The sequence below is a fragment of the Lithobates pipiens genome, unplaced genomic scaffold (genome assembly GCF_037356315.1).
Source record: "Lithobates pipiens isolate NorthernLeopardFrog02 unplaced genomic scaffold, aLitPip1_a1.2 Scaffold_8, whole genome shotgun sequence".
In the NCBI taxonomy this organism is placed as follows: Eukaryota; Metazoa; Chordata; class Amphibia; order Anura; family Ranidae; genus Lithobates; species Lithobates pipiens.
In genome coordinates, this window is record NW_027507903.1 from 135,202,432 (window position 1) to 135,222,508 (window position 20,077).

General features: G+C 41.7%; 1 protein-coding gene across 5 annotated transcripts in view; it reads right to left on the reverse strand.

Moving 5' to 3' along the window:
- IRF5 (interferon regulatory factor 5) overlaps positions 1 to 20,077 on the reverse strand; it is an 84,023-nt gene that overhangs the window by 43,602 nt on the left and 20,344 nt on the right. For 2 of the 5 annotated variants that reach the window (XM_077472534.1, XM_077472533.1), the window contains exons 2-3: positions 19,368 to 19,405; positions 3,165 to 3,415 (exon numbers count right to left, since the gene is read on the reverse strand). In XM_077472534.1, coding sequence (XP_077328660.1) covers positions 3,165 to 3,338 — 174 coding nt within the window. In that variant the 5' untranslated portion in view covers positions 3,339 to 3,415; positions 19,368 to 19,405. Of the gene's footprint in view, positions 1 to 3,164; positions 3,416 to 14,876; positions 14,968 to 19,367; positions 19,406 to 20,077 lie in introns of those variants that run through there. The other 3 variants (XM_077472532.1, XM_077472531.1, XM_077472535.1) reach the window with 2 other exon arrangements.

Sequence of the window (20,077 nt, forward strand, 5' to 3'; positions counted from 1 at the left end):
GTGTTACTCTTTGGCAGGCATGCAGGAGTTACGTCATTCCGGCACACAACTCTATTTTTGTCATCCTACAGATGCCACAATGGGGGTGTATACTTTACTGCATACGTACCAAAAGAATTAAACACTTTTTTAAAAAAATTGTGATTTTTTTTTTTTTTTAAATAACAGACTTGCAAATTCAGCAAAAAATTCCCATCATTGAGAAATGGTATGTTTTCACTAAAAGGTTTAGCTTTGAAGTGTATTTTAAATTTTCAACAAAGAACAGTTAGAACCCTTGTCAACTTTCTTTTGCAGTCAATATTTCCACTTCACAGATTGACCCTCTCTAGTTGTCTTGGTGACGACTGTCAATATTATATTAAAAGTGAGTGAAAATCTGAGATTTTTAACTGTCACCAGTATGGGAAAAGGGGAAATCCTCCTGTTCCAGTGTTTCCTGTCTAAGAGGAGACTTGAAAAAAATGTTAATTTCACTTCCTGTTGTGTTTACAGGACAGGAAGTGATGGGAAAATCTCTAGAACGAGATATAAAAATTAAAAAAACAAAAACAAAAAAACAACAAAAAAACAAACAAACACACACGTAATTTCATGCTGTTGCTGTTTTCAGTCAGACTGAGTGGCAAATTCAGTACTATGTGTACCTTGCACATAGTTATGGCAGGCAGTCTTCGAGAAAAATAATGAAAGGTTAGAAAAACATTAGCCAATCACTATTGTTTCTTCTGAGTTAAGTCCATGTTAGTGGGCCATGGGGTTCATGATACTGTAGCAAGTCAGCCCAACAGACTTCTAAAGACATCAACATGCACATGGACTGTGTATGGGTAGCTCACCACTTTGGGCACCTTAATGCCCAGTGAAACTATACTAACCTCCAGTCCAGTGATGCAATGTCCAGGAACTCCCTGCCAACAACTGATATCTTCTCAGGCTTTTTCCGGATTTTCAATGCACGGCCGCTTTAATTACGGTAGCCAGGCTGAGAAGATTACATACAGTATACACTGTGTGTGCAGTGCAGAGGGGCAGCTAAGAAACTTTAATGCAGAACACACATATTAGGTCTCTTCTGTATTAAAGGGGATGTATGGGCACAACTTTTTTTGGCCTTACTTCTATGGATCACAGGAGTGCAATTCATTCTGCACTCCTGTGACCCATTTTCAGGTGACAGCGGGCTAAAGTCTGCTGTCGGCTGACATCACTCAGCTGGTCCTGGCTCTGAATCGATCCAGAGTTTACAATCGAGATCCACCCAGAGGCCTGGACCCAGCAGCTGCCTTTCAGTGAGCTGCCGCAAGGTGCCCTCACCCCCTCCAGGGCCCGGTGCTCCAGTGAGCGTTGGGGGGGGGGGGGCAGAGCAGAGAACTGGTGACTGACCGTCATGGCTCTATGCGCAGAGTAGAGGGGAGAACTGAGGGATCAGCAGCAGGGACAGATGCTGTATCAGATCGATGCTGCGTCCACCTACAATAGACAAGTATACTTTTTAACCAGAACTCTTAAAAAGCTTGCTTGTGTGCATTTTGGGGGGGGGGGGGGGGGGGGGTTAAAAGTCTTACTTTAAAACAGCAAAATACATTGCAAGTGCATCAAAACTTAACATGTGCAACGTATTATAGTTAGCTTTCTTTATAAAGAGTATTTGTCTAACTCTGAAAAATGCAGCCATTATATGGTTCCTAGTTTTAGCATGGAAAACAGTATTATCAAGATATATTGCATGTTAGAAAACATGTAATGACAAAGATCTATAAGAAACATGCTAGATTCATATGAAGGTATGTCACTTGTAGCATCCTTTGACTAGAAGGCCATTAAAGAGGAACTGTAGTGTGCTCACATAATTTGTAATAAAAACCATCTTTGCCATTCTGAAGCTTCCCTTCAACCACTTTGCATATTATTTTATATATACTGCGATTCTGCACTTGCCAAATATGCAGCAGAAATCTCCCTCCACTGTAGGGTTGCCACCTTTTCTTCAAGTCAAACCCCAACACTTTAGCGGCGCACGGCAATTTTTTTATAGTATAAGCTATATATATATATATTTTGCTATTAAATAACATTTCTAATCATAAGAAGTTAAGAACAAGAATCCCCCTTTACATCAGAGTCCACAGAGTTCCCCTTTTACATCTGAACTCGCAGAGTTCCCTTTCACTGTAAGGGAGGACTCTGCAGACTCTGATGTAAGGGAGAACTCTAACATAAGGGATGCTCTAGGAACCCTGATTTAAGGGGGGACCCTGAGAACTCTGATGTACGGAGAAGACTCTGATGTAAAGGGGAAACACTGTGGCCTCTGGTGTAAAGGGGAAATCTGATTTAAGGGGTGCTCTGAGAACCCCGATTTGCCTTAGTGTACTTACTCAGATGCAGGAGAGAGAAGGGGGGAGACTTCAGTCACAGACAGGGATGGATGGTGAGCTCACTCACCACCTCTCATTCAGATGTATCTGAGGCTGCTGGACTTCAAATTTCCGGCCCGACTTACTTTCCTATTCTGAGGCTCAGCACCAGGGATTGGAGTGTGGGCAGGGGTAGGGGTGGGGGCGCAGATCGCGCCCTCTTTCCTCTCCTGTGTGTGTGTTTGGGGGGGATTGTTAGTGCTGGCTTTGGGCAGTGTTAAAGAGTGTAACAGACACTCTCAGCTTAGACAACTGCATGCAGCAACCCTGCTGGGAGGCCATAGTCCAGTTTAAATAATGTGTCCGGGTTTCAGGCAGTCTGAAACCCGAACGCATGATTCCAAACCCGAACTGTCCGGGTGAATCCTGGACAGGTGGCAACCCTACTCCACTGAGTCTGGCTGCATCCATTTTAACTGTGAGCAGCTGAAGCTGCTGCCTGTTCACTTCCTGGATTTACACACAGGAGGCATGCCTCCAGCTCTGCAGCTCTCATTGGCCTTCTTATGACTCATCCCCCCTCCCTTCCTGGCTAACTCTCACAAGAGTGAGTGAGTGAGTGAGAGAGCTGTGCATGATGGCATAAGCCTAGGCTTGGTACCAGACAAGAAACATGAAGTGGGCTGTGCAAGGTATTTACTGGCAGAAAAAAAAAAGGTTTTACTATCTAAAAGTTAAAACAAGAAGGGCAGAAGATTTAATAGATGGAAAGATGAAAAAAAGGTGTTGTTATACTGTACCCACCTTAAATATGGTGTTCTCATCATCTTGCATTGGTATGTGACGTGTTGCATGACGCCATGGAATGCGGAATAGCTTGTGGTCCCGGTCTTCCCAGTGTAGGCCTGGATAGTTCCCACTGTCCACCTGTGCTACCAGCCATGGCTTAAGACGGATGCGTCGTGGATGCAAATTCATCTCCCCGTGCAGAAATGTAGATGGTTATAAAACCTTGACAGCAGCAATACATACCAACTTCACCATCTTATAGAGTCCTACAAACAAAAAAAAACAAATTCTAAATGTGTGAACTGTAAAAGTATTAAATATTAAGCTCTCATCTTATGCCCTGTACACACGGTCAGACTTTCCGACAGAAAATGTGCGATCGGATCATGTTGTTGGAAAATCTGATCGTGTGTGGGCTCCATCAGACTTTTTTTCATCGGATTTTCCGACACAAATTTTGAGAGCAGGATCTAAAATTTTCCAACAACAAAATCTGATCGTTTAAATTCCGATCCTGTGTAGACAATTTCGATGGACAAAGTGCCACGAATGCTCAGAATAAATTACGAGACAAAAGCTATTGGCTACTGGCCCGTTTATAGTCTCATCGTATGTGTTCTACGTCACCGCGTTCAGAACGATCGGATTTTCCATCAACTTTGTGCATCGATGTGTATGCAAGACAAGTTTGGGCCGGAATGTCCGACCGTGTGTACAGGGCATTAGAGTGACAAGAAATATTAATGATAGCTATTCATGCAGTGCTAGTTATTGATCTTGGGCAGCTTTTCTTTTTCCACCCCCTGGCCCCACTTACTTTTCCTCCTGTGGTCCCTGTGCAGGTTCCATTACCAAGGAAAAAGATTGCCACTTGCACATTAGGCTTGTAAATAGGATATTTGCTATTTATATATAGGATGTATGTTATTTATTGCAACTTAGTATACAATACACAAGGCAAAACTTTTTTTTCTCTTTTTGGATACAGCAAGGGAGGGTTATAACCCTTGTCAGTTTTTTTTTTTTACATCTGTGACCCATTGGGGAGATTTCCTTTCCCTTCCTGTCCCATAGCCAAAACAGGAAGTGAGAAGAAATCACTTGTGTCCCCGAGGTCACCAGAACTAGTGTCTCCAATAGAAGATTACCCCTCTATTACTTTACAGGGGACAACCCAAAATTTGTTTGTTTTTCTTTACTTTCACTTTCAATGATAACTAAGACAAAGAGAGGGTGAATCTCCTTAATGGGGACACAGACAGCAATAAAATCTGACAGGTGTTCTAATCCATCTCCACTCTATTCAAAACTAAACAAAAAAAAAAGTTTTGCCTTTATTAGTACTTTAACTAATAATTATAGATCTTGTCCCCCCCCAGCCTATGACTGCGCAGTGAAATAAAAAAGAGAAGAAAACTGATGATTTGATCTCTCTGGAACTCTGCTCTCCCCTCCTCTCAGCATGATCATCGTTAGCATCCGCACAAGGCTTCACAACTGTCTGCTTCCCTATGCTCCTCAGAATGTTGCTGTACAGGGACTGCCAGAGGCTGATACAAGACAAATCAGGTATATGCACTGCTTGTAAATGCAGTTTTTGTTTACAACAAATATATTATATATGAATAGGTATATTAATAAATGCAGTGCTTCATTAAACTGCATTCTTTATTTCTGCCTGGAGTTCAACTTTAGGTTCTTTTCAGACAGGCGGCAGTGCTTACCATCCTCTGATTTGTAGAGCAGCAGATGATGTGATTATATATATATATATATATATATATATATATATATATATATATATAATCACACACACATTAGATAGAAAGGATAAAGGAGTCCACTCCCCCACCAATCAAGTGATGTGATTGCTTGGAATAAATGAGAAACACCGATGTGGGTGTGTGGTTCCTGGGACGTGCAACCTATATGCCCTTATATTACATGTATTCCAAGTCTATCATATCTCCCTTTCTTTAGATCCATTTTTTTTTAGTATATTTTATTTAAAGCAAAATGTTGTGTGTGTATATATATATATATATATATATATATATATATATATATATATATATATAATTAGAATAATGGAGTCCACTCCCACCAATCAAGTGATGCATTGTCATTTTTTGATAATGCTGTGAACAAGGTTTGTACCGAAATGCGTCAGCTGTCGGTTTTTAACTTGGTCATGACCTAATAAGATCGCAGATGGAATTTCCAATAGTGTCGGCTCTTTCGTTTTATTACTCAGAACACCGTTTTTGGATGTATTAAGGACATGCTGAGCCATGGAGCACCTGGATTTGGGTGTGCCGTTTTCTAAACTTTTCACAGTGGGCTTCACAGATCAGAGCGGTGTTTCTTTCATGCTTGCTATATTTCTTTTGTAGGTACAGTATAGCCAGAGGTTATGCAATACAGTCATGAAGAGTGCAGTGCGTCAGAAGTTATGCAATACAGTCATGAAGAGTGCAGTGCAATACAGTTTGAATTTTGTAATTGGCAAGTCCTCAAGCTTTACGGCTGTTGCAGTTCTTGGGTATCCCATGCTCCCTTTCCCCTTACGGTTTTAATAAAAGCCCTAAAAAGGAATCCCTAAACTGATCTTTTGAGCCAGAGGAAGAATGCCAAAAATGCTGTGTGCCTGGCTGTGTGTCTGAGGGGGGGAAATAGGTCCAAGCTACCAGTGGCTTCTGCGGGGATAGCGCAATAGCAGTATTATACACTTTGCCATTTTGTGGCTCCGTTGTCAGGCATGGAGGACTCCTTGTTACTGTGTTTTTCACCTGAACCCCCTTGAAATGTACTAGGGGGCTGTATGACCAGCAGATGAGATGGTCACCAGCTGGAAGAGCACATGAAAACACATGGTTCTCTCTCAAAAGAAAAAAAAGATGTGACAGAGCTTTAAAAATAAGTGGGTTTCATTATGATATGTCTTCAAATACAGATTCATTGAGAAACCGTTTTCTAGGGGATTCACATGTGAAAGAACAGTTGCAGTGCAATGCAAATTTGGTACAACTCATGACTATTAGTATTTTGCTTGCGTTACAAGTCACTGAATCCCCTTCCTACTTCCCAGTTATGAAAGTTACATTTCTCGTGTAAGATGGAGTATTCCACAGAACTGAGCTTTATAACCACAAAAAACACTATACAGTATGTAACGGACCATCTACTTACCCCTAAAATATTTTAGGGTATATAAGTATATACCTGGCCTCCTCTACAACAACAACAACAACGCATTGCAGCTTTTTGATTGATAGCTATGCGAGTTCTTTTTTAAATCAATTTTTTTGACACTGGACAATACTTCTTCTGGTAGTGGTGTATAATGGAGAGCTTGTAACTTTTTTTTTTTTTTTTCTCAATCAAAGGTTTTTATTTAGTAAAGAGAAAGCATTAACAATGAAAAAATAGGATAAACCAGTGGTTTGCATATACATGGCATGGTACATGGCATGAAAATGAAATACATACATCATATTCAGTAAGTTGTTGCAAAAATAATCTTTGAGGGGTAGGAGACAGGGGATGGGAGGATAGGTGTGGGGTAGAATTGCGAGGTGTGGAAGTAGATGAAGAAAGGAAAAAAGAAAGGAGAGTGGGGGGGGGGGGGGGGGGGAGTGGGTACATAAGGAGTTACATGTAGGTGCAATTTGACATATATAAGCAGTAATTTCTATCAACAATGGTACACAAGGCATCAGAATAGGGATCTGGTTTGGACTCAGGGGAGTCCTTGCTCTTGTTGTGCCCCTCAGAGCTATGTTAGGCCTATATAGGACATAGATTTCCAGGAGATGATTACATCATAGAATACATCATTTTACAACTGGAAAGACGTATATTCTTTCGAGAGTTTGAACAGCAACCAGGGTTGCCAGGTTTCATGAAAATAGTTACAGTTTTCTCTTTTCATGGCAACCACTTCTTCCATTTTATATATATAGTGTACTCTGTCCAGCCAATCCCTGACCACCGGAACATGTTTGGATTTCCAATGTAAAGGAATTAGACTCTTAGCAGCGGTCAGTAAATGCCTTGATAATGCCTTCTTGTATTTGCTAATAGAGAGTGCGTTCATGTGTAGCAAACAAGCAGCTGCATCAAATTTGATTTTAGAATTTGTGATATGTTTAATCCAGTAAATGATATTGTTCCAGTAGTCTTGGATCGGGGGACATCCCCACCATACGTGTAGAAAAGTGCCAACCTCTTTTTCACAGCGCCAGCAGAGGGCAGAGGATGTCTGTGACCATTTATTAGTTTTGACCGGTGTTATATACCACTGGGTGAGTATCTTGTAGGATATTTCTTGATATTTTGAACTAAGGGAACATTTGTGTGTTAGTATGCACGCTTTCTCCCATTGAGCGCTACTGATCTGCAAGCCTAGATCTATTTCCCATTTTTCTCTATGTTTGTAGTGACTATTTGGTGGTGGGGAGGTTAACCACTTATATGCTATGGACGTAGTACCAAAAATTTGAGTTCCTTTGTAGCATATGTCTTCGAGCTGGGTCATCCTTTGAGAAAATGACCTCTTGTGTTTACTGTTGGCTAAAAAATCTTGTATCTGTAGGTAGAACCATGGGCTCGGAGTAGTGGTGCCTAGTTCCGTTTTTAGGGTGTTTAGTGATTTGACCCTGGTTCCCTGTAAACAATGCATAGCTAAGAAGCTGGAGTTCGGGCCAGGGGTTGGCCGTATCTTCTGATTAAGCCCTGGTAAGAAGTCAGGATTATTTGTCAGTGGGGTCATTGGGCCAGGTATGGTGGCAAGTCCATAGCGAGAGGCAGTCTTATGCCATATTTGTAGTGTATTGGCCACCAGTGGATGTGTGATGCGTTTGGTGTTTTTGGAGTGTGTGGACCAGGGGTAATATACTAACTTTGTTTCTCCATATTGATATTCCAGATGTACCCAATCTTTTGTGTTGGCATGGCAGTGCCAGTCAATCAATCTGGCAATATTCGTGGCGTAGTAATATTTTTTGTAATCGGGTAGACCTAATCCTCCTTTGTGTTTGGGCCATGTGAGGAGTTGGAAGTTTATTCTGGGGTTCCCGTTAGCCCATAAGAATTTTCTTTGCATTGCTGTTAGTTCGGAAAAAAAGGAGTTAGGTATTTGGATGGGTAGTGCACTAAAGAAATATAGCAGCCTTGGGAGTATCGTCATTTTTAATATGGCGGCTCTTCCAAACCAAGAGAATCCCCTTGAGGTCCAGTTCTGGAGATCTTTATATATTGATCTCAACAGAGGGGTAAAGTTAGCTGGGAAGAGGGATTCTATATTGGGCGTTAATTTTATTCCTAGATATTTAAGCGTATCCTGTTCCCATTTGAATTTGTAGTTACCTATAATTGAGCTAAGTTTTTCAGTGGGGAGATTCAGGTTAAGTGCTTCGGATTTGGTTGGATTCACCTTAAAATTAGATATATGGCCAAAAGTGGAGAAAATTTTCATAAGATTGGGCAGTGATATGTGTGGCTGTGTAATAAAGAACAATAGGTCATCCGCGTAGGCAGCCAGTTTGAAATCTCTTTTGTGTAGGGTGAAGCCTTTGATATCAGGGGACAAGTTTATAGTTCTTATGAGCGGCTCTAGTGTCAGGATAAAGAGTAGTGGTGACAGGGGGCAGCCTTGCCTAGTACCGTTGCGGATTTGTATCGGATCTGACAATGTGTTGTTTACCTTTATCTGGGCCTGAGGGTTACGGTAAAGGGCTTTTATCCAGTTTAGCATGTTGCCCTCAAGGCCAATATGGGTACAAGTGGCAAACATGTAGTCCCAGGAGACCCTATCGAAGGCCTTCTCGGCGTCTGTAGAAACCAGAAGGCCCTCTAGTTTGGAATTGCGTGCGTAGTGAATTAGGTTTAGAGATTTAATGATATTGTCCCTAGCCTCCCTACCTGGCATGAAGCCGACTTGCTCGGGTCCTATGATTTTCGGGAGTAAGGGTTTTAGTCTGTTGGCCAATATTTTCGCTAATAGTTTGATGTCAATGTTTAGGAGTGATATGGGCCTAAAATTCGCACAGTCTGTGTGGTCTTTCTCCGGTTTGGGTATAATCGCTATGTGTGCTGATAGAAGGGTGTTAGAGTCATGTTCGTTTTTAGCTAGGTGGTTAAAAGCTTTAAGTAGGGGCTTGGTTAAAAGTTGTGTAAAGGTTTTGTAATACTGTGTCGTAAAGCCGTCTGGGCCGGGGCTTTTGCCCGCTTTTAACTGTTTGATCGCGTCCGTTATTTCTGTTGTGGTGATTGGTTCATTCAGAATCTCTTTGTCTGAGGTTAGTAGTGAGGGTAATTCGCTTTCTGAGAGGAAGCGTGTGATAGCTTCTGCTCTTGGCTGCGATATGTGTGTCGGTTTGTGTTGAGGGGGTAAGTTGTAAAGTTTCATGTAGAAGTCATGGAAGAGTGTTGCAATCTTTTCTGGGTTGTGCTCTAAGGTGCCTTCTTTGTTCCTGATCGCATGTATGTGGGACTTTGTCTTTGAATCCCTTAGGGCTCTGGCTAATTGTTTCCCACTCTCATCTCCAAACTCGTAAAATATACCCTTACGGAAGAAAAGAGATTTCTGGTATTGAAAGTGTAGTATTTTCAACAGGGATTGTCTATGTTGAGTCAGAGCATCCATGGCCTGTGTCGTAAGGGATTGTTTATGTAGTGTCTCTAATCTGGCAATTTTGAGGGACAAGTCCTCTATTTCTTTGTTTCTTTCCTTTTTCTTGCGCGCTCCCCATTTTATGAGATCTCCCCTTATCACACTCTTATGTGCTTCCCAATTAGTGAGGGGATTGGTTTCTGAGTCTTTGTTGTTTGTGAAGTAGTTAGTAATGGAGTTATGTATGTCTTCCGTTATCGTTTTGTCAGTGAGAAGTGCAGCATTGAGTCTCCAGTTAAAGGGAGTCTTTTGGGGCCGGTCAAGTTTTAAGGAGATTGCCGTGGGGGCATGGTCTGAGACAGTGAGAATTCCTATATCAGCTGTGGTTAAGTTGATCAGGTCTCTTTGTGAGACAAAAATCATGTCAATCCTTGAGTATCTCTGGTGCGGTGATGAGAAGTATGTGAAATCTCTCCCGGTGGGATGCATAAACCTCCAAGAGTCAACTAGTGCTAGGGACTGCAGTAGGATTTTGATTCTCTTCAGTATTTTATAGGATATGTGAGAATGCCCGGTCGAAGTGTCTTGTAGCGGTGATAGTGGTATATTGAAATCGCCTCCTAAAATTATGCATCCGGTGGCAAACCCTTTAAGTTCGGTTATGATCTTGTTGCAAAAAGTAATGTGTGCCTTGTTCGGGAAATAAACATTCGCGAAGGTGATCGGGTTACCTTCCCATGAGCCTTTGAGGAAGAGATAGCGGCCCTCTGGGTCCGCTAGCTGGTTGGATAATTGAAATGGGGAGTGTCTATTAACTAGAATAGACACCCCTTTGGTCTTGGCTAATGGGTTTGTAGCATGGTAGGCACATGAGAAGGTATTGTCAGTAAGTCTAGGTACGTTTTGGCCTTTAAAGTGTGTTTCCTGTAAAAAAACTATAGCAGGATTCGATTTTTTAAGCTCTTTGAGTATTTTAGTTCGTTTTTCTGGGGTATTGAGGCCGTTTATGTTGTGCGATATCAATAGAGGGGATTTTCCCAATGAGGAGTATGCCATAGTAGCTGTAGTTTAGCGGGGAAGGTGGGGGATGTGTGGTGGATGTGTCAGAAGGTGGGATGTAAAAAGTAATAGGAGGGGAGAGAATAAGAGGGGATGAAAAGGAAAGGGAAAGGGGGAAAGGAGGGGGTGGGGGGGATTAGTGACGTCGAGGGGGATGGGTATCTAAGAGAAATAGCAATTTATCAAGGGGGATGAGTAGTGGTCAGGAATACCCAGGAATGGTGGATGGGGGTAATTGGGGGAGGAGGAGAGGTAGCTCTCCGCGAGTCTTTACTCAGAAGCACTGTCAAGTGGTCCCGAGTCACTCACACGGTGTGGCTGGATGCACACCGAAAACGACTCTGGGGGGTTGGTGGGAGGTACGCCCGTGAGTGTGTATAGGGAGAATAGGTGTATAAGTACGTCTCCGGGAAATGGTCCGCCAAGGGGACCTACTTGGTAGTTTGAGTGAATAGAAATCTGTAGCCATGTTGTATGCATTCAGTCAGTGATGTAACTGGGGTTAGCAATTGGGACTGTCGGGGGTGCTAGTTGTAGCTAACAAATTGTAATACCAAAAACTTATCAACCATATGACATTGTGTATATAGCAATAGCTTGGTCACATGGCCCAGAGGGCCTTAACTAGTATATAAAATAAAATAAAATAAAAAGAAGAAAGAGAGAACCAAATTGGGTTCATTGTTAACACAGTAAAAGCTCACATTTCTTGTTTGTGTGACAACCACCTTCAAAATCTATTTCTTTGTGAAAGGCCTGAATAGAAGCCTAGGTTAGTTTGGTTTATCTAGACATGTACAGAAGAGCAATAAATGTGGTTAGGTAACATATACTTAATATTTAACATCTTAACCTCTTTTGCAAAAAAAAAATAAAATACAATTCGAAAGTACAGCTTACAGTAAGGCAACGATACATGAGGTGTGTAGCACACCTCTCTGTTCATCTGATCGCCACGTCGGCCAAGCTTCGGCGACGTAGTGTGAGTGATTGAAATCAGGCATCGATTAGATCAAATGGCTGTAGGCACAAATTGCTTTATCTAATGCTTACCAATATGTTCCAGAGCTGAAAGTTACATGTTCGCTCTACCCGGGAGGGAGAGAAGATCATTCAACGAGACCTGGGGTACCTGTTAGCTGCGCGAAGAAAAGCGTTTGCTGGGTAAGCCGCCAGCCATTACTGCATGTAATGGTCTGGTGATATGACGATCCAGTTTGTAGGGTGGGTCGCAAAGTTAGGGAACAGTGCGTGAAAGTGCTTCTCGCCAAAGTACTGAGAAAGAGGTTACCTTTACGCAAACCAACTTAAATGCAAAAAAAAACAAAAAAAAAAAAAAAATAAGAAAAAAAACACTCAACTGTGTCAGTGTAACATTCTCTTCGGCAAAATAGGAGGAGAATAGTTCAGCTCCAGCCAGAAGCAACTTGGCTGTTGATGCGTCTATACATATAGTCGTGCAAGGGAGCTTCCGTGTGGGGAGGTGAGCGGGCGATCTAAACTGTAATAAACGGGTTAACATAACCAACTTTGACACCCTTCCTCCCTTTAATGGTGTGAGGTCTGGAGTTCTGAATCCTTGAGCAAGAAGAGAGCTCTCATTCAGGAAATCAATCAACTTGGGTGGTCCAGTCTAAGGGTAGCTTAATGGCTGTGAGGCCTAGGTTAAACAGGGTTATTTTCTTTAGCAGTAAGGTGATCAGGTTAGGGTGAGGGGATTTATAGCATTTCGTGCGTAGCAATCACATTCTGGGACCTTTGAAGGATGGTGAGGAGTAGCTGCGTCTGGAGGAACTTCCTCTATTTCTCCCGAGTTGATAAGGAGATTTTGCTGGAGAAGGGTCAGATGTAGGGATCACATTATTGATGTGGGGCGGCAGTCTGTACTCCGAGTACCAGTCAGGCAGATCCATTGGGGCGATATGCAGGTTCTCAAAGAACTTAGGTAGATCCTCCGGAACTCTAAGTAGATGTTGTTTGCCATTAAAGGTGGCTTGGAGAGCAAAGGGGAATTTCCACCTGTATGCAATCCTTTTTTCTTGTAGTGCTGCCAGCAGTGGTCTCAGAGCTCTTCTATTTCTCAGGGTAATTGGTGACAAGTCCTGGAAGATCTGTACAGCGTCATCATTAAAAAGCACTTGATCATTCGTCCTGGCTTTCTGCAAAATCTCCTCTTTCAGGGGGAAGTTTGGCAAACAGCATATAATGTCTCTGGGGGGATTGTTATCTTGTGCTCTGGGTCTCAGAGCTCTGTGAGCTCTATCATATTCTATGGGTGAGTCAGCAGGCCTACCCAGGAGACCGTTGAAGATGGAGGATAAAGCAGGTTTAATCTGTTCAGGAGTGATGGTCTCAGGGACACCTCTCACCCTAATGTTGTGTCTCCTTCCTCTGTTGTCGAGGTCTTCAATCTGTCTATTCATTTCCAACATTTGTGAGGTGTGCGTTTCTGATATATCATCTAGCCTCACCAGGGCTCTGTCTCTCCTCCTTCCTGCTCTTTCAGTCACTGCTATTTGCTCTGTGAGTCTGAGCAGTTCAGTTTTTATGTCAGTTATGGCTGCTGAAAAAGAGCTTTTTATGTCTGCTGCTATTTCTGTCATGGTAGCATATGTCAGAGGTGGGTCAGAAGCGGCATTACCTCTGCTGGAGTCTTCTGATGCTGGTAGAGATATTTCATCCTCCTCCCTGTCTTCTCTTCCCGCAGCCCTGTATGTCGGCGCCATCTTGGATCCGCTGTGATCACCGCTATAGCGATATTTATTGAGGCTGTGCGCCGACTGTTTTCCTTTGGGGGTTCCCGAGGACCTCAGGGAATGGTTGTGGGGTCCCTTCTTGTTATGACTGGGCATATTCATCCGGGAATGAGGCCGTTTTCATCGATCGGTCCCCTGGCACACCGGAGCTCTCCTAGTCAGCGTCCATCCACGCTGCGCGCCAAGCCACGCCCCCAGCTTGTAACTTAAGTAACGGTGATCATACACGCTTTAGATGAATGATCAATTTATTTTCCGATCAATGAATTCCAAGGAGTAATTGATCTATTATCAACAACCTATTGAATATTTTTACACACAGATAAGTAGATTTTGATCGACAGTCATAGCTTTATCGATTGCATCTCTGTTTCCACCATGTAATCTCATAATCTGATCAATCGTAATACAACAGTATTTATGAACCAAGTACCACAGAGCTGCCAATCGATGCAAAATGAATAATTATTTCTCGCCCTGTCCAGTAGACTCAGTTTAATCAAGTTCAATCTAAAAATCGAGGTTAAAAAATAAATGAAAAAAATAATACTTTTGCAAGGCAGTGTGTGTAAAAAATAAAGTATATTTTATATATATATATTTACGTTCCATTTATTTGATTATAATTTTTTAAATAAAATTTTTATAATAAATATTTATATATATATATATATATATATATATATATATATATATATATATATATATATATACATACATACATACATACATACATATACACACAAATTTTAGTTTTTTTATTAAAAAAAAAAAAAAATTATAATCAAATAAATGGAATGTTATGGCTATTAGAATGTTTGTGGATTTGATCGCATGAACCAGAAAATAAAATCAAACCATGCTTTCCCACAATTAAAAAACAAAGCTAAATATACACTTAGTCACTTATCATGTATGATAAATATTCGTGTTTTTGACAGCTCCACTGTGGTAGATAGACAAGAATGAAATGTAATTTTGACATTTACATTAGATTAGAAAAAAAAAAAAAAGTTAAACATTGCCTTGGGCTATAGAAATGCAAAGCACCGCCCCCCCCACTGCTGACGCACAACGGTCACCAGCCTGCACGCTAAAATGGATCATTTCAGACTGTTGCCTGTCACGTGAAAGGAAGTATTTTACAACAGATTTTGCCAAACTCTTTTAAAAATAGACACATTTTATAAAAGAATAAAAATTGAAAAATGCACACTACCCGAATTGCATTCATGTGTATGGCCCTAACAAAGTCCAGCGCTTTAGAGAATAAAAAGAAGAATAAATATCATTACCCACCTTAATGGATTTTACAAGCACATGACCCAGAATTGAAAATAAAGAAAGTATAAAGCCTCTTCTCATATAGCAGTAGTAGGATCTGCAAATATACAAAGGGGACTTCCCCACTGTATTTATACAAGTACATCTGGACTAAACCAACATCCAGAAATGAAAAGGGAAGTACATAAAGCTGAACATCCCTAACTAGAAACCACAAGACCCAAAAGTATGATGACGACATTTCAGAAAGAAATAAGATAAAACTGAAAAGCCTATTAAAAGATAAAAATGACAAATCCAGCTTTTGCTTCAATATTCTGCTTTAATGCAGAGATTTAAACTGCAGTATGTTTTTTTAAAGGGGGAACTCTGATGTAAGGGGGTCTCTGCTTACTAAAGCCACCCTCACTCACATCAGAGTTCCCAGCATTCCCCCTTAAATATGGGTTCCCAAAGCCCACCTTCCTTAGTGCAGGCTCAGGCATTGGCACCTTTCATCCACGATGTATCTGCCGAGACTACTGGGCTTCAAATTTATAGCCCACACATCCCTTTTCTGAGGCAAAGCACGCCAGGGATTGGAGGATGGGTGGGAGGAGCAGATCGAGCCCTTTCTGTTCTCCTGTACCGTGAGCACACCAGTGTATTTGTCGGTTGTGGCACTCACATAAGTGTGCACAGCCTATTGCATTGGGGTGTGCACCCCCAAACACGTGTGCATGGGTGTACACACACACACACACACACACACACACACACACACACACACACACACACACACACACTACATGTATTAGGTACACCTTGCTAGTAATGGATCTCCCTTTTGCCTTCAGAACTGCCTTAATTCTTCATGGTATAGATTCAACAAAGTGTTGTAACATTCCTCAGAGATTTGGTCCATATTGCCACAATAGCATCACACAGTTGCTGCAGATTTGTGGGCTGCACATCCATAATGTGAATCTCCTGTTCCACCACATCCCAAAGGTGCTCTATTGGATTAAGATCTGGTGACTGTGGAGGCCATTGGAGTAGAGGGACCTCGTTGTCATGAGATGATTTGAGCTTTGTGTCATGGTGCATTATCCTGCTGGAAGGAGCCATCAGAAGAGGTGAGCTGCAGTCTAGATAAAGGAAGGCCCGTAGACGTGGTGTATTCGGATTTTGCAAAAGCATTTGGCACAGTTCACCATAATTTCCCATAAACGTTTACTGTACAAAGGTCCATTGGCATGGACCATAGGGGGAGTACATGGATGGAAAACTGGCTACAAGGGCGAGTTCAGAGGGTAGTGATAAATGGGGAGTACTCAGAATGGTCGGGGGTGGGTAGTGGGGTCCCCCAGCATACTGTGCTGGGACCAATCCTATTTAATTTGTTCATAAACGACCTGGAGGATGGGGTAAACAGTTCAATCTCTGTATTTGCGGACGATACTAAGCTAAGCAGGGAAATAACTTCTCCGCAGGATGTGGAAGCCTTGCAAGAAGATCTGAACAAATGAATGGGGTGGGAAACTACATGGCAAATGAGGCTTAATGTGGAAAAATGTAAAATAATGCTTTTGGGTGGCAAGAAATATGAATGCAATCTATACACTGGGGAGAGATCCTCTGGGGGAATCTAGGATGGAAAAGGACCTGGGGGTCCTAGTAGATGGTAGGCTCAGCAAAGGCATGCAATGCCAAGCTGCTGCTAACAAAGCAAACAGAATATTGGCATGCATTAAAAAGGGGATCAACTCCAGACATAAAACGATAATTCTCCCGCTCTACAATACTCTGGTCCGGCCGCACCTGGAGTATGCTGTCCAGTTCTGGGCACCAGTCCTCAGGAAGGATGTACTGGAAATGGAGCGAGTACAAAGAAGGGCAACAAAGCTAATAAAGGGTCTGGAGGATATTAGATATGAGGAAAGGTTGTGAGCACTGAACTTATTCCCTCTGGAGAAGACACTTGAGAGGGGATATGATTTCAATATACAAATACCGTACTGGTGATCCCACAATAGGGAGAAAACTTTTCAGCCGAAGGGAGTTTAATAATACACATGGCCACTCAAACTGAGAAAAAAAAAAAGAAGAGGTTTAACCTTAAAAACTTAAACAATTCTTTACTGTAAGAGTGGTAAGGATGTGGAATTCCCTTACACAGATGGTGGTCTCAACAGGGAACATTGATTTGTTTCAAAACTGTATTAGATAAGCACCTGAATGACTGCAACATACAGGGATATACAATGTAATGCTGACATATAATCACACACATAGGTTGGACTTTATGGACTTGTGTCTTTTTTCAACCTCACCTACTATGTAACTATATGTAAGAAGATGGGTACACTGTAGCCAAAGCTATGGACGTGGTCAGCAACAATATTCAGGTAGGACCTGACCTTTAAATGATGCTCAATTGGTACTAAGGGGCCCAAAGTTTGCCAAGAAAATATCCCCCATACCATTACACCACCACCAGCTTGAACCATTGATACAAGGCAGGATGGATCCATGCTTTCATATTGTTTACTCCAAAAATCTGACCCTACCTTCTGAATGTCACAGCTGAAATCAAAACTTATCAGACCAGGGAACATTTTTCCAATCTTTTATTGTCCAATTTTGGTGAGCCGGTGTGAATTGTAGCCTCAGTTTCCTATTCTTAGCTTACAGGAGTGGTACCTGGTGTGGTCTTCTGCTGCTGTAGCCCATCTGCTTCAAGGTTCGATGTGTTGTGCATTCAGAGCTGTTATTCTGCATACCTTGGCTGTAACTAGTGCTTATTTGAGTTACTGTTGCATTTCTATCATCTCTGCCCATTCTCCTCTGACCTCAACAAGGTATTTTTGTCCACACAACTGACGCTCACTGGATATTTTCTCTTTTTTTGGACCATATTCTGTAAACCCTAGAGATAGTTGTGTGTGAAAATCCCAGTAGATCAGCAGTTTTTGAAATACTCAGACCAATCTGCCTGGCACCAACAGCCATGTCGAGTTCAAAGTCACTTAGACCCCCTTTCTTCCCCATTCTGATGCTCCATTTGAACTTCAGCAAGTTGTCTTCATTTTGTGTTACCAAGCAATGGAACGGGTGTACCTGACTTTTGTCACAGGGTCATTTAAAAAAATGACAGGCAGAGGAAGAGGCAGGCCCTTCCGCAGGGGTGGTAGGGGTAGGGCAGGAGCAACAGGCTTGAGCCAAAGTGGCAAATTGCAGAAGGTGCATGCGATTACGTCGAAGGACGCACCAGACTTGGTTGAGTGGCTCACTCAGCCTTACTCTTCTGCACCCTCCTCATCCTCTCGATCTGCACCCTCTTCTTCACTCTCTGCTGTGTGCACCCCCAAAGACACTACCACCAACACAACCATATAGCTTCAGCTTGAGTCACAGCAATTATATTTCCGATCCATATCAATTTCCGATGCGCAGCCACTCTTGGCATTGGATCAGGAAGAGGAGGTAGCAACAACCGCCACTCGGCAGACTGACTGCTGGTGTCAGTGCACTCTATCACGGTGCTGGTGATCATCTCCTGCACCCTCTTCATATCCTACCCTGACCTTTCCTCTCCTCCATTGCCTTCATGCGCTCCGGAGTCCTGAATTGTCAAAATTTCACAGATAAAAAAAGAATGCTTGTAGTTGTCGATCCCAGATTCACTTCATACTTTTGTTATGTCAGTGGCCATGTGGTGGGACTATGTGTGCACAGCTAGTAAGTATTTTGTGGCTGGAAACATGACCTGTAGGTTTTTAAAGTTCGCCTGCCATTGAAGTCAATGGGGCCCGCCGCAAACTTTGCGGTTCACAAACTTTTGGCCGCGTTCGCGATACATCCCGTCGGAAGTTCGTCCATCTCTACTACCCATATCCATACCAAGGCTTCCGGGAAGGGAGATTACCAGGGACTCCTCTACTGGCCTATGTACTGTTACATTTTGTTGCTGCACCCACGGAGTCCCTTTTGGGGGACTTCGGATTTTGTACACAATTTTTTGGGGCATTTATTTGCTTCACATATTACCTATATTTTTCACTTTTTAACCATTGTGTGTTCATGCATATGGTAATAATTTTAAGCGCTACACATATTGTTACACATGGTTGTACCACACTACCCATATCCTTACACATAGCAACCTTTTTGGCAGACTGAACTGATTCACTTCTTGCTAGTTTCTGCATTAGCACAAGATGACGAGAATACTCCTGATGAAAGAAGTATTATTTTTAGTCCTTATGGAGACTCCCAACAATTACAGGCATCCAGAATTAGTGTAACATGGGAATTCCACCATGTGACCTGCATGAAGCTTTCCTTTGTTTTAATTACATTTTTTTATGACGCATCATTTTATAATAATGAGTCTCATTTGATGAATAACAGGTGATGTTTTTCTATGCAACTGTGGAATGAAGTTAGTACATGCACTCACACTCCTGCCAAGGCACCAATATCTTCTCCAGTAAAAAATAATAAACAGTTTCCCCAAATATTCACCTTACCAGAATCCCCAGAATTATTCCTCATACCAACACCTATAAAAAAAAAAAAAAAATAAAAAAAAAAAAATGATATATATACATCTATCAAAAGTCTGAAAGAAAAGCTTTCACTCTTGATATACCAGGTTTTCTGTATATCAATTTTTTTTTTTTTTTTTTTTTTTTTTTTTTTTTTTACACAGCAGAATTCTAGGCAAGCAGCTAAACGAACAGTTAAAATACATGTAGGAACGGTTTCCTGCCACAGGATTTTTAATTCAGTTTAGCCACGCTTGTGATTCACAGTACAACCAAGTCTTCAACCTTCACAGTAGCACAGACTGATCAAGAACACTTCCCACTCTGCTGAATATACAGTGAAGCTTGGGTCACACCTTTGCGATAATTTTTTTTTGTGTTTTGTAAAGCATAAAACACGTCACAAAAATACTTTGGTAGGAATTAAAGCGTTATACTTACACAATTCTCCTAAACCTAGAGCATGAAGGTTGCCCCGTAACATCATCTTTCACATTATAAAAAAAAAAAAGAAAAATTGGGCTAACTTTACTGTTTAGTTTTATTTTAATTTTTTTTTTAAGTTCATTGAAGTGTATTTATTCCAAAAAATTGCATTTGAAAGACCACTGCGCAAATACAGTGTGGCATAAAATATTGCAACAATCGCCATTTGATTCTCTAGGGTCTCTGCTAAAAAAAAAAAAA